Genomic DNA, 12,439 nt, shown 5'->3' with positions numbered 1-12,439 from the left:
GAAGCTTGTCTGTGACATTGCTGTCTATATATAAATCCACGTTTCTGTTATCTACATCAAAACTAGATGGGAGCTATATGAGACATGGCAAGAACATAGCTAGGTCCAGATCAGGTTGCTGCGTAGTACAATGAGGAAGTCCGAGCCATCTGGAAAAAACAAGCAGCTTAGAAAGGGTTTGTGGTCACCGGAAGAAGATGACAAGCTCATGAGGTACATGCGCAACAATGGACGAGGTTGTTGGAGTGATGTGGCCAGGAATGCTGGCTTGCAAAGGTGTGGCAAAAGTTGTCGCCTTCGATGGATCAATTATTTGAGGCCTGACCTTAAACGAGGCGCTTTCTCACCCCAAGAGCAACAACTCATCATCCATTTGCACTCCCTTCTTGGCAACAGGTTCCTCTCTCTCTCCCCCCCTCACACACACTCTCTCTATATAAATGTGTGTGTGTTTGCTCGACTATTTCTTAGAACACGACTGTTACATATGCATATATAACGAGCTCGATATATTTCTTATAAGGATAGGTGTTTAGAGTATTATATTCATTTTAGCGCTGTCACTCTATATTAATGAAGGAATTCATGTGAAGATCATCTTCTAACATATTGATTAAAACATGCAACCTCCCGCTAGATCAAACTTTCCATACACATTGACCGTACCTACTTCTCTATGTGAGCGAAAACAAGAACTTACGAGTTCAGATAAGATGGCTAAGACCGTACTAACTACGTGCTCTCAGCTTTGTGCGTCTGGACTTGGAGTTGAGGGCACTCCACATCTTTATTTATTTATTTTTGGTTCAACTAGCGTCCATGAAAAGCATTTGCTAGCTTCATATGTAATGAAAGAGGCTTTAATTAATTCAGGCCTTAATCTCGTTAACAGAAGCTGACTTGAAATGGTGTATATATAAATGTTTCATGTTGAAAGATGGTCCCAAATAGCGGCACGCTTACCAGGACGAACAGACAATGAAATCAAGAACTTTTGGAACTCCGCAATGAAAAAAAGACTCAAGAATTCTTTGGGCGCGAAAGACTTCAACATGGGAGGGCTTGTTTCTGCTCAATATCAACATAGCTTTAATGTGCCTATGTTCAACTCGTCTCCATCTTCATCAACAGTTGACAGGATTCCTGAGCGAAGATTGCAGTGTGCATCAGGTGGATTACTCTCAGGAAGTCAGGTGGTTGAGGGGGTAGACATTGGAATATCAGAAGGGGATCAGTTGTTTGGTACTCTAGAGGCCACTGCCAACCTCAAAGGGGAGAGCACGTGCCACGCACACACCACCAATGCTTACTTTGAAGACGTAAACGGTAGTATGGCTGATCACTGTGACAGAGCTGAGGCGGAGAATTCATTTGAACTAGAGTTAATCACGGGCATGGAAGAGTGGAATCTTGAGGATATCATGAAGGATATTCCATCTTCTTCCTTCCTTGATTTTTACCCCGGCTTTTTTTAACCACCTCCAGCCATATATGTATATATATCTGTGTGCCTGTGTGTGCCCATCTACTTGAACCTCTTGTGATATCTGAAACTTTTCCGCACATATGTATATTGGAGTTAAGGTCAGATATTAACGAGTAGGTCTCGAAGTAAAAATTGAGCGAATGATCATGGGGTAATTATAGACATGCAATTTCCAGTTTAGGCGGACCTACGAGGAGAACGGCGTGCATATATGTTAGATGTACAATCAATTTTTCAAAACCACCACCATCCCCTGTATATATCCACTTATTTAATTACCTGAATCTCGTAATATCTGTACTTCTTCCATATATTTGATCAAATTCAAATATTAAAGTGTAGGTCTCAAGTTCCTACCTGGAACCAGTTTCAGTGCTCATCATTTTTATGAACATTCTAAATTCATCAAATCTGAACTATCTATATTTGATTTAAATGAGATATGAATAATTCATATCTGATGAGTTTAGAGTGCTTATGACTTTGATGACTACTGAAACTGATTCCTACTCGATATATACCTTCTTTCTTTCTTTCTTTTTATTTTGGTGCCGGCGGGCCGGCGTTTTTGGAAATACTCATATTTTCTTAATATATCTAGCTATACCATAGCTACACTGCTAGAAACATCGATATTGATGACAACTTTTGACTAGAGGAGTTTTTTATAGCTGCTCTCTCTCTCTCTCTCACCCGTATTGTCCAAAAAAAAAAAAGGTTATGGGCCCTTGTATTCATGATTGTGACGAAATGTTTTTCGTATTGTTAGTGTTGCTATGCAAAATCGTAGACAATTGGGTACCCTTAAACGAATTAAGGAGTCCGTTTTGGGAATTAATCCCATCAATAAGGAGAGTAAACAATATAATCGATTACTGGTTTGTTTGATTTCCGGAAAGTGAAGCAAGATCAATTTGGGTCATCTGCCATCATCACTCTCCTCTCAATAGTTGAGTTCCCAAAATCCCCGCATCAAAACTTTCATGGGCGGGGGTTTATTTCTGCCAATGCTAAAAGGTATGTTTCTTCTAGAAATCGTATGACTGCAGCAAGCTACTTTATTCAAAACATATTGACGGCAAGAGCCAAGGGACGCATCGGCTCTTATTACAACGTGCCCGGAGAAATTATGAAGGAATCTTAGTGACTTTAGAGCTTATTTTAATTTGTTCTGGACTTCTATCCTCTTTTTATTTTCAAAAACAAGATCAAATTTTTTCACTCTGCTTAAAGGGATCGATGTAATCATTTGACGTGAAACGAAAATTGAAACAGCATGCATGAATGGTCCATAACATGTTTACGGACTAAACAACAATTTTCAAACGAATGATATATATATATCATAACTAGTAATATTATCTAATCCAGTTTTATAAATAATTAATCAATGTAATGTACTATTTAAAGAACATTAGGATTTATGGATGAGTCGGCTAGAATTCAAGAATGGGAAGAAGTGGAATTTTAATACTACCTCCAGTCTTTAATATAAGATATTATTTGACTTTTATTTTGGCTATAAATATAATACCCAAATTTACTTTATCTCTCATATTTATATGTTTTTTTCTAAAGTAGTCATTCTAATAATGGTAGTTTTATCCAATATACTTGATTAGCAAGAATATTTTAAGAAAGACAGCACCCATTTATTATAAATAACTAGCTTAATTTATTTTTTTAATCTCCTCAAATTAGTCAATTAGATTTTTATATTTAGTACCGGAGGTAGTTATTTGTGGCGGGCGCACGCAGGCTATCAATTGCTTGTCATTGCAAAAGGATCGAAAACCAAACCTACTACAAAACTTTGTTGACGGATTATTGATTCATTATTGGGGATATCATAAAGTTCACTCAGACGACATGCGTGCAGCTATAATTCAAATTCAATTCAGTTTCATGATAGTCAAATTTATATAAAAAGAAAAACTGTAATACTATCAGTAGTTCTAATTATAAGATCAGGTTTGTAATTTAGACATGTGATCTTATAGTTAATTAGAACCAGAGGTAATATAACTGAATGAATTTGATCATGAGCATTATTGTTCGCTGCGCAAATTGGATAGGCCTCACGGAGGGAGGGCTCGTAAGATTCAATCCTCACAGTTAATATCCAGCTTTGAAACATTCCCCCGGACGTCTCTGCACATACATACATAGAATAATGGGAGAAATCAAGTAGGGTAGTAGGTAGTAGTAGTATTCAATAGACACGACATCATGCTGCCTCTCCCCATATAATATTGGAGCCCACTAATAACATTCGGTACTGCTAAGTGCTGAGGGGGTTAGGTAGTCGGATTCCATTATGATCCTCCCATCGGGAATCTCACTGCATTATTGTGTGTCATGCAGACTATATACATACGCTTCAATTCCCACGGCCCCATCCCCCACGCACCAAATGGCCTCTCTATCTCTCCCATCCCGCCACCTCCTTCCTAAGCTCACCCCCTTCCCTTCCCTCCACTCCTCCACCCAATTCAATCCCAACAAATTCAACCCCTTCCCAAACCCAACAACAAGACTTTCGTCTTTTAAACCCTTGCATCTCACCCATTTACTGGGCTTCACAACTACTGCCCCACGTGCTTCCTCCTCGGCTGCCACTGCTCGTGCCGTGCAGGCGGCTGAGCCATGGCAGGGGGCGCACCTCAAACCTTTAATGGCTTCCATTGCGACGGGACTCCTCCTCTGGTTCCTTCCTAAACCTTCTGGCGTTTCCACGAACGCATGGCAGTTACTATCTATTTTCATGGCCACCATTGTGGGCATCATCTCTCAGCCACTGCCTCTCGGCGCTGTGGCTATCCTCGGCTTGGCTGCTTCTGTACTCACCAAAACACTAACGTACGCCGCGGCATTCTCCGCCTTCGGCCACCAGATCCCGTGGCTCGTGGCCCTCGCCTTCTTCTTCGCCAAAGGATTTATTAAGACGGGGCTGGGCACGCGAATAGCCTACCACATCGTGTCCCTGGCTGGTTCTTCCTCCTTGGGGTTAGGCTACAGCTTGGTGTTCAGCGAGGCATTGCTGGCGCCCGCAATACCCTCCGTTTCTGCCAGAGCAGGCGGTATCATTCTGCCGTTGGTGAAATCCCTGTGCTCAGCTTGCGGCAGCAACGTCGGGGACGGAACCGAGGACCGACTGGGGTCGTGGTTAACGTTTACGTGCTTCCAAACGTCGGTGATATCGTCGGCCATGTTCTTGACTGCGATGGCCGCGAATCCGCTGTGCGCAACGCTGACGTTTAACGCGATAAAGACGACGATTGGGTGGGGTGACTGGGCTAAGGCGGCGCTTGTACCTGGGGTGGTATCTCTGATTTTGGTGCCGTTGATTCTATACGTAATATACCCACCCACGGTGAAGAACAGTCCAGATGCGCCAAGGCTTGCCAGAGACAAGCTCAGGCAGATGGGACCCATGGCTCGCAACGAGAAGATTATGGCCGCCACCCTGCTTCTTACGGTATGAACACTGAATAACCCGCTCGATTTTCTTGCTCTTTTAACATTGCTTATATAAATGCGTATACGTTCTTTCGGCGACCACAGGTCACGAAAAATATTGCATCTGCATATACATGGAGATATTGCATGTGATCCATTGATGACTACTGCTAGTTTCCAAGTTATTAACTCTTTTCTACAGTGGAATGGGTCTGGCCTTCCCACATGACATTAGATTAGATTAATTTGTTATTATTACACTACCTGCAGCTCCCGAAACTGTAATCAGGCATCGGATAGCAAATTGGTTTTTTGCCCTCAAAATTTTACAAAAATTCATAGTGGGAATGCGGTTACCTGTGTAAGTACAGATAACATTACTTACTTTCTGTTTTGATTTGAAAATCAAATTAATTATCTGTGAACCTATCTATCTTCTATATATAACCCAAAAACTTGAACAAATGAAACTCCCCGGGAGCCATTCATTATGTAACTTATTATTTACACTTTGCGCGGAGCAAATGAGATATGAATTATCTAAACTCAGTTGTAATGATCCACATTTTTAACTTAAGGGTGAAGGGACAAATTTACCTCTTACAATATCAAAAAGGAGCATCGACCAGACACCATAATAAAATCTTGAGAGCAAAAATACCTATCAACTTTTTAAAATGGGGTAAAAATACCATTTTTGTTAACTGGCCTTAACGCCCGTCACTTCTTTCTTCGTGGGTCCCACCAAATACACATGTGTATGCCATGTAATCTCCCATTTTGATCAACTCAACCTCTCACCCGTGCTTCCTTCCTCCTTCACTTTCTCTTTTTATCTCTCTCTCTCCCCCCTCCCTCGCATCTTCATGCTGCCCTCTTATGCCTTCCACAGTGTCACCGGCGAAGTCGAGCATAACCCAGTGCACCGGTTCCTACATCAACCATTAATGTTATCTTCAACCAATTTGCACACCACCCTTTGCCTTTCACACCACCACCAACAAGATCCACACCCCCCATCTAACAATAGTGATGAGCTCGAGCATAACCCATACAGTGGAGAGACAACTTGTTTCATCTTCGATTCTTCTTCTAATAACGCACCAACCCTTCATCTTCTCTATTTCCCCTATGCAACTGTTGAACCTCTCGCATAGCCTAAAGCTCAGGATTTCTCAGATATGGGACTTCCATTTCTGTAAATCATTCAACAGATCTCATCGATCTAGACTGTGTATGATTCTTTTTGGGTTTTCTTGGTTTGATTAATGTTTCTGGTGGGAGGAGGAAGACAAAATGAGAAGGGGTTGATGATGATTCATGATTGGTGATACTCTGGCAGTGGGAAAGTTGACAAACATGGAGAAGAGGAACAATTTTTTCACTTGTTTTATTTTTTATCCAGCTAAGATATCATTCTGCCATATTGCCTCCATGGCAGTATTTTTAGTCAAAATATTCTTTTTAAACGGTCATCGTTACTCAGTCTAAGGGCATTGGTATTTTAAAGCCCTTTTTGAATTATTATGAATATTTTTGCCTCTGATATTTTATTATGATGTCTAATATTTTTTTTGATATTATAATAGGTAAATTTACCTATTCATCCAACTTTTAATACGTAAAAATTTATTTGAAACATAAAAATCAAAATAAACTAAACCTGGATATTTCAAATTAGATTTAAATAGTTGGAATTGATGATGACCACTTGGAATTGCGATTCCAAAACAGAGACTCCGCAGTGGCAAGGGCTGGAGAGAAATTGTAGGGTGGCAGCCGTCAATCATTGGCTCGGCAAATTAAAATCACTCTGCGTCTTTGGGCTGCCTTCCCACAAACACGCGTCACTTGTTATCCTGTTTCCCAAAAAGCAAGGAACCCATGTGGACAGATCGCCACGTGGCAGACGCTGAAGCCCTCTCCTTCTTTCTCTCTTTTTTTCCCCCACTTGTTCGTTTATTTGGCAGTGTCACTTGCAAATGGCATTGCATTGAGCAAGAGCAACAGAACACCCGAGCCACCAGTTCGTGAGCCCCATATCCACCGTCCCCTCCAAACCCAACGGTCCTCATTCCCCCTTCCCTATCCTCATGTTGCTGCTCTCCTGAACCCTGCTCCACCTCCGATCCCTGCAGCCATGGCTTCCATGCCACTCGCCACTCCTTCTCTTCCCCTTCCTTCCTCCAAGCGCCCCTCCTTCAAATACCTGCAACTTCGCTCCTCTCCTTCCCTCGCTTCTATCCACCTTAGTTGCCTCAGGCGTCATTCTTCCTTTTCCCCAATTCCATCTTTCACCCTCTCCAAGTCTGCTTTCAATATCAAACCCAGTCCGAAACGCCACATTGTCAGAGCCTCCGCTGCCGGGGCTTCAGTTTCTCCGGCTCCAGCAGCTCAGCCATGGCAGGGAGCCGCAATTAAACCTCTGTTGGCTTCTATGGCCACAGGGGTTATACTCTGGTTCGTCCCCGTGCCTTCCGGAGTTTCGAAAAACGCGTGGCAGCTGTTGGCGATTTTCTTGGCCACCATCGTCGGCATCATCACGCAGCCATTACCGCTCGGTGCTGTGGCCGTCTTGGGTTTAGGCGTTTCGGTTCTTACAAAAACCCTGACTTTCGCAGCAGCATTTTCAGGCTTCGGCGATCCCATCCCCTGGCTCATCTGCTTGGCCTTCTTCTTTGCCAGAGGCTTTATTAAAACGGGTCTGGGCAATCGAATTGCTTATCAATTTGTTTCTCTTTTTGGTAGCTCATCTCTAGGATTAGGATACAGTTTAGTTTTTAGCGAGGCGTTGCTGGCACCGGCGATTCCTTCCGTCTCAGCAAGAGCTGGTGGCATTTTTCTTCCGCTAGCGAAGTCCTTATGTGTGGCTTGTGGTAGCAACGTGGGCGATGGAACCGAGAATAGACTAGGATCGTGGTTAACGCTGACCTGCTTTCAAACTTCGGTGATCTCGTCGGCCATGTTTTTGACTGGAATGGCAGCGAATCCCCTCTGTGCCAATCTGACTCAAAACTCCATCAACCAGACGATTGGGTGGTTAGATTGGGCCAAAGCTGCCATTGTCCCGGGTTTGCTGTCATTGATAGTGGTACCATTCGTTTTGTACGTGGTTTACCCACCAACAGTGAAATCCAGTCCCGACGCGCCCAAGCTTGCTAGGGAGAAGTTGCAAAACATGGGACCAATGTCCCTAAATGAGAAGATAATGGCTGGGACTCTGCTTATTACGGTATAGAAAGACTTGGTTCCTTTCTTATCCTCAGACGCACCGGAATACTTGTAGTTCAGTTGAAACTTTATTAGGTTACCCGCGCTTTATGTTCAAATCTGAAAATGACATTTTAAATTGATAATGCGAATGCAATTATTCCACTTAACTTTCCATTCCATTTGTATCAGGTGGGGCTCTGGGTTTTTGGTGGGGTTCTTAACGTGGATGCTGTAAGTGCTGCAATTCTGGGATTAGCTGTGCTGCTTGTGAGCGGGGTTGTTACATGGAAAGAGTGCTTGGCCGAGGGAGTTGCTTGGGATACGCTTACGTGGTTTGCTGCCCTCATTGCAATGGCTAGCTATCTCAACAAATACGGTCTCATTTCCTGGTTCAGCGAAACTGTTGTTAAGGTTACTTCCCTTCCCTTCTCTCTTCTCCCTGCTTTGGGTCTGTGCATGACTTATGCAGTGCCCGATAACTTTCTTTCAGAAGATAAGGTGCCGATGGGTGTTCTTTTTCTCCTTCATTTATTCTTCCTTGTGTCCATTCCTGATGAACGCTTGATGTTTTTGTTTTATTTTGTTGTAGCATTCTTTCCTCATTATTCAACCATCCAGAGTAGCCTTTTTTTCATGTTCAGTCATGCAGAAGCCTTCTGGCCCAAAAAAAAAAGCTTGTGTGTGTGTGTGTCCAGAAACCTATACGTTTATTTTGAGATGCTCTCATCTACTTGTTTCGGGTGGCTTCTCGGAAATTTACTTGCTTTCTTCCTACTTATTTGTTTTAAAGTAGTTTTTCACCGTCTTTTCACAGTAGAGCGTATGCTAGCAAATATGTCCATGTCCTTTCCTTCTATAATATCTGCGTGAATTTGTTTGTGTTGATTTGTTCCTGTTCATTCGGAGTTAAAATCTGTCCAAAGTTTTCAAGCGATAGCAAAGCAGATCATACCAGCCCAGACGAACTCTCTCAGTAATCCTCAGAGCATTGTTGACTAGTATAGAAATCTCTTAATATTGAAATGCTAGCTATTCATGAATGATATTGTTTGCACAGTTTGTTGGCGGGCTGGGACTGTCGTGGCAACTGTCATTCGGCATCCTGGTGCTGCTCTACTTCTACTCACATTACTTCTTCGCAAGCGGGGCTGCTCACATAGGAGCCATGTTTACGGCATTCCTATCAGTTGCAAGTGCCCTGGGCACTCCCCCATACTTTGGCGCCATGGTGCTTTCCTTCCTCTCTAACCTCATGGGTGGCCTTACCCACTATGGAATTGGGTCTGCACCCGTGTTTTATGGAGCCAACTACGTTCCCCTTGCCCAGTGGTGGGGCTATGGATTCCTCATAAGTATTGTTAACATTATCATCTGGCTTGGCGTTGGAGGAGCTTGGTGGAAATTCATCGGTTTGTGGTGAACGCCTCCGTCCCCCTTTTTCTATTCCTTATCTTTCTTAATCCGCTTTGCTCTTACTTACCACTTCGAGCAAATCCCTAATATTTTCTTTGAATATTCCTATGAACATTCTTCCAGATGGTTTTGTTCACAGTTTTAGTCGGGGAAACTACTATGGAGAATCGATCGATTCACATCTGAGTTCAGCACTCATTTTTTTGTGCTATTCCAACACAACTCTTTCATACTAGAAATTATCATAATTGTTTCAGTTCTTCCACTTAATTTTGTATGACAAGAAAGTGAAGATAGTTATCGACACCCATATATAAATATAATCTATAATCTATAAAATTTATGAAAATCCATCCTAATTATAAATATTCCTCCGGTCATTAATATATGACCCAATTATTGAGTTAGTTTTAATCTTAAATATAAACCTTATTTCTCATATTATCAATTTTTTCATATTTATCACCCTAATTTACCTAACTTTCTTAATCTAATCAAATTAGTTAAATAGATCTTATATTAAGGATCGGAAGAGTATTTTTTAATATTTCACGCATCGCACGGGCACTACGTCAGGTTACATTTTAAACTAGAAGCAGACGTTTCATAACATGAGAGCTTAACAACCACACACTGAGTTAGGGCCAAAAAGGACCCCCAAAAAAAAAAACATCCATTGCATCTGCGTATACCCTCTATAGTTGCATACAAAATCTATTCATAAGAGCCATAATTTGCAGTCTAGTCAATATCAAAAACATATCGAAACGAAAACTGGTAAATCACTTAATATCCATATCCTTCACATTCTTGCTCATTTTAAAATCATTGACAGACTTGTCAAAAGTGCTCCTTACATGCTGGCACATTAGCATTAGATCTTGGCAGGCATCTTTCAACACCTCACGAGCTGAATCCCCTATAGATGCGCACAGATAACAAATATTGTAAGCAGAAAACTGCGGAAGGAATCTCAATGCGACAAACAGCCTAAAATAATAAGTTTATAGCAAGTAGTTAAATGCAAGATAATTGTCTGCACTGCTAGTAGTCATGTTACTGTTCAACAAAAAAATGCCCTACGCAAAATGAAAATGTATTCAAGGATGCCATAACTTAACCCTAAAGTTTTTAAAGCAGAAAATTCATTCTCAGTGAGATGTTAACAAACTGTACATATTATTATTATTATTATTATTGTTATTTTCAAAGAAAGGTATTCATGCAGTGTTTAATGCAGTACTTTCATTTCTGAGGACAATTACGTTCATAATTCAACAGAGAATGATACGAGAAATATTCTCATGGTCCAGTGATGCGTTGAACTTTCTTCAAAAATTAGAATCCAGATCAGTGATACAAATCACATAATAAAACCAAAAATAAATGCAACTGCGATTGCCCTACAGCAAACTCGGAACTTCAACACAATATTTTCGCAGAAACTTGTGAAGTACAGTAACAAATTTTCATTAAATTCTAGAGGTTCAAAGAGACTGTTCAATATATTACCTGTAACCACAGAATGTCACTCTTTGCAAAACATCAATGATCTCACCTTATCAGGATATTTGATTATTACAACAAACGACATCAGGAGGGCAGGGAGCGGGACTTGGAATACAGGGAGAAACCACATAAAGACTGACATTTATGACAGTATTTATGCTTTAGAAGTAAGCTAAGAACGAAATTCATAAATTATACGCGGAGGAGTAAAAAGGCACAAAAGAATTTTTAGATCACTGACTCCTGATTTAAGGTGAACCGAACAGCATTTGCAAGGGTATGATCCTCATCCGCCAGGGAAAATGTTGATTTACTGTGATCAGAATATGACCCAAGCTCCATTGCGATTGATCACCCTGTAGCCCAATAGACAAACCACAATCACATTTTCCTGGACATGCATACCGAAGAGAAAAACCCAGCTTTTTTCTTTGCGTTAGAAATTTAAAAAGAAAAGAAAATGAGAAATAAAAGCCAAGATACTATGTTGCCTTGCACTTGTTCCCCGGAACGAGAAGGGAGATCAAAATAGCGTTCAGCGAGAGCGATGAGACGGACGGAGGGCCGGAAGCAGAGAAAAGCCGGCCAAGGTGACGTCTCCAACGGAGAACCTGTCCGGCGAAGACGGCGACGATAGGAGAGCCGGAGGTTTTAATTTGGGTTTGGTATTTGCTCCTGCCGTGCCCCGCGTCTGACTTTGGAATTTAGGGTTAAATGCGAAATGAGAAAAATTATTTGGCGCCACACGCACACGCGACCAAACACACACTACGTCGTCTGATCGCTTCATGCGGGATCTGAAAATTGAAAAATGAAACAATATTCCATTCCTAAAAAAAAAAAAAAAAAAGACAATATAAAATACACTAATACGGTAATACCTTTTTTCTTAATTTAGAAAACTTTGAATTATTTTTAACCTAAAACTTTACTGCTTTTATCTTTTATTTTGAAAAATTATGCAGACTTCATTCTATTTTTAACATTTTATTTTCAAAACACCCAATCATAACATTTAATTTTTTTTCTCAAGATATCCTTTCTGAAAGTTAGACTAAAATAGTATTCTCTTTGTGTCATTTTAATTATAGGTCTAACAAATTTTTTATTCCATTTTGAACTCTTATTTGGTTTAGCAAGAAGGAGGCGAACACAGGGACAAATGGAGAAGAGGGGAGCAAAGGAATAGGATTTTAACTATCTAATTATGGATTGAAAAAATTAAAGAGTTATTTAATGCTGAAGTCAATAGTCTTGGTTATTCTTTTTAAGAAAAATTATATTCAGGTCCCACAAAAAACAATTAATTTAGAAAAAATTCCTCAAAATCCCAAAATATTTCTAAGTCCCCAGAAACCT

The 12,439-nt window shown here is 40.9% G+C and overlaps 4 protein-coding genes across 4 annotated transcripts; 3 read left to right on the top strand and 1 right to left on the bottom strand.

Moving 5' to 3' along the window:
- The first annotated feature begins 84 nt into the window (after positions 1–84).
- LOC114716315 (transcription factor MYB46-like) lies at positions 85–1,729 on the top strand. Its single transcript, XM_028901302.1, has 2 exons — positions 85–396; positions 938–1,729. Exons 1-2 carry the CDS (start codon positions 131–133, stop codon positions 1,473–1,475), a joined length of 804 nt encoding a protein of 267 aa, XP_028757135.1. The 5' UTR covers positions 85–130; the 3' UTR covers positions 1,476–1,729.
- A 2,170-nt stretch (positions 1,730–3,899) lies between these two features.
- On the top strand, positions 3,900–4,970 carry LOC114716332 (dicarboxylate transporter 1, chloroplastic-like). The gene has a single exon (XM_028901320.1). The coding sequence runs from the start codon at positions 3,900–3,902 to the stop codon at positions 4,968–4,970; it is 1,071 nt and encodes a 356-aa protein (XP_028757153.1).
- A 1,962-nt stretch (positions 4,971–6,932) lies between these two features.
- LOC114716312 (dicarboxylate transporter 1, chloroplastic) lies at positions 6,933–9,824 on the top strand. The gene is made up of 3 exons (XM_028901297.1): positions 6,933–8,177; positions 8,348–8,569; positions 9,216–9,824. Exons 1-3 carry the CDS (start codon positions 7,086–7,088, stop codon positions 9,576–9,578), a joined length of 1,677 nt encoding a protein of 558 aa, XP_028757130.1. The 5' UTR covers positions 6,933–7,085; the 3' UTR covers positions 9,579–9,824.
- A 329-nt stretch (positions 9,825–10,153) lies between these two features.
- Positions 10,154–11,785, bottom strand: LOC114716331 (uncharacterized). The gene is made up of 4 exons (XM_028901319.1): positions 11,564–11,785; positions 11,322–11,436; positions 11,140–11,215; positions 10,154–10,566 (listed from the first exon to the last, which is right to left on the bottom strand). The coding sequence occupies exons 2-4, from the start codon at positions 11,420–11,422 to the stop codon at positions 10,354–10,356; spliced, it is 390 nt and encodes a 129-aa protein (XP_028757152.1). The 5' UTR covers positions 11,423–11,436; positions 11,564–11,785; the 3' UTR covers positions 10,154–10,353.
- Positions 11,786–12,439: the final 654 nt, after the last annotated feature.

This window comes from Neltuma alba, unplaced genomic scaffold (genome assembly GCF_004799145.2).
Source record: "Neltuma alba isolate B1F8T4 unplaced genomic scaffold, ASM479914v2 tig00011650_pilon, whole genome shotgun sequence".
Lineage (NCBI taxonomy): Eukaryota > Viridiplantae > Streptophyta > Magnoliopsida > Fabales > Fabaceae > Neltuma > Neltuma alba.
This window is presented reverse-complemented; position numbering and strand designations above follow the sequence as displayed.

What these genes read in the sequence shown, in the direction of transcription:
- LOC114716315 (XM_028901302.1), top strand. Translation starts at nt 131, where the DNA reads ATGAGGAAGTCCGAGCCATCTGGAAAAAACAAGCAGCTTAGAAAGGGT. An exon ending in CACTCCCTTCTTGGCAACAG is followed by an intron (nt 397 to 937) that starts GTTCCTCTCTCT and finishes TCATGTTGAAAG; the next exon opens with ATGGTCCCAAATAGCGGCAC.
- LOC114716332 (XM_028901320.1), top strand. Translation starts at nt 3,900, where the DNA reads ATGGCCTCTCTATCTCTCCCATCCCGCCACCTCCTTCCTAAGCTCACC.
- LOC114716312 (XM_028901297.1), top strand. Translation starts at nt 7,086, where the DNA reads ATGGCTTCCATGCCACTCGCCACTCCTTCTCTTCCCCTTCCTTCCTCC. An exon ending in CTGGGACTCTGCTTATTACG is followed by an intron (nt 8,178 to 8,347) that starts GTATAGAAAGAC and finishes CATTTGTATCAG; the next exon opens with GTGGGGCTCTGGGTTTTTGG. An exon ending in TCAGCGAAACTGTTGTTAAG is followed by an intron (nt 8,570 to 9,215) that starts GTTACTTCCCTT and finishes TTGTTTGCACAG; the next exon opens with TTTGTTGGCGGGCTGGGACT.
- LOC114716331 (XM_028901319.1), bottom strand. Translation starts at nt 11,422, where the DNA reads ATGGAGCTTGGGTCATATTCTGATCACAGTAAATCAACATTTTCCCTG. An exon ending in CGGTTCACCTTAAATCAGGA is followed by an intron (nt 11,216 to 11,321) that starts GTCAGTGATCTA and finishes CATAAATGTCAG; the next exon opens with TCTTTATGTGGTTTCTCCCT. An exon ending in TTTGTTGTAATAATCAAATA is followed by an intron (nt 10,567 to 11,139) that starts TCCTGATAAGGT and finishes TAAACTTATTAT; the next exon opens with TTTAGGCTGTTTGTCGCATT.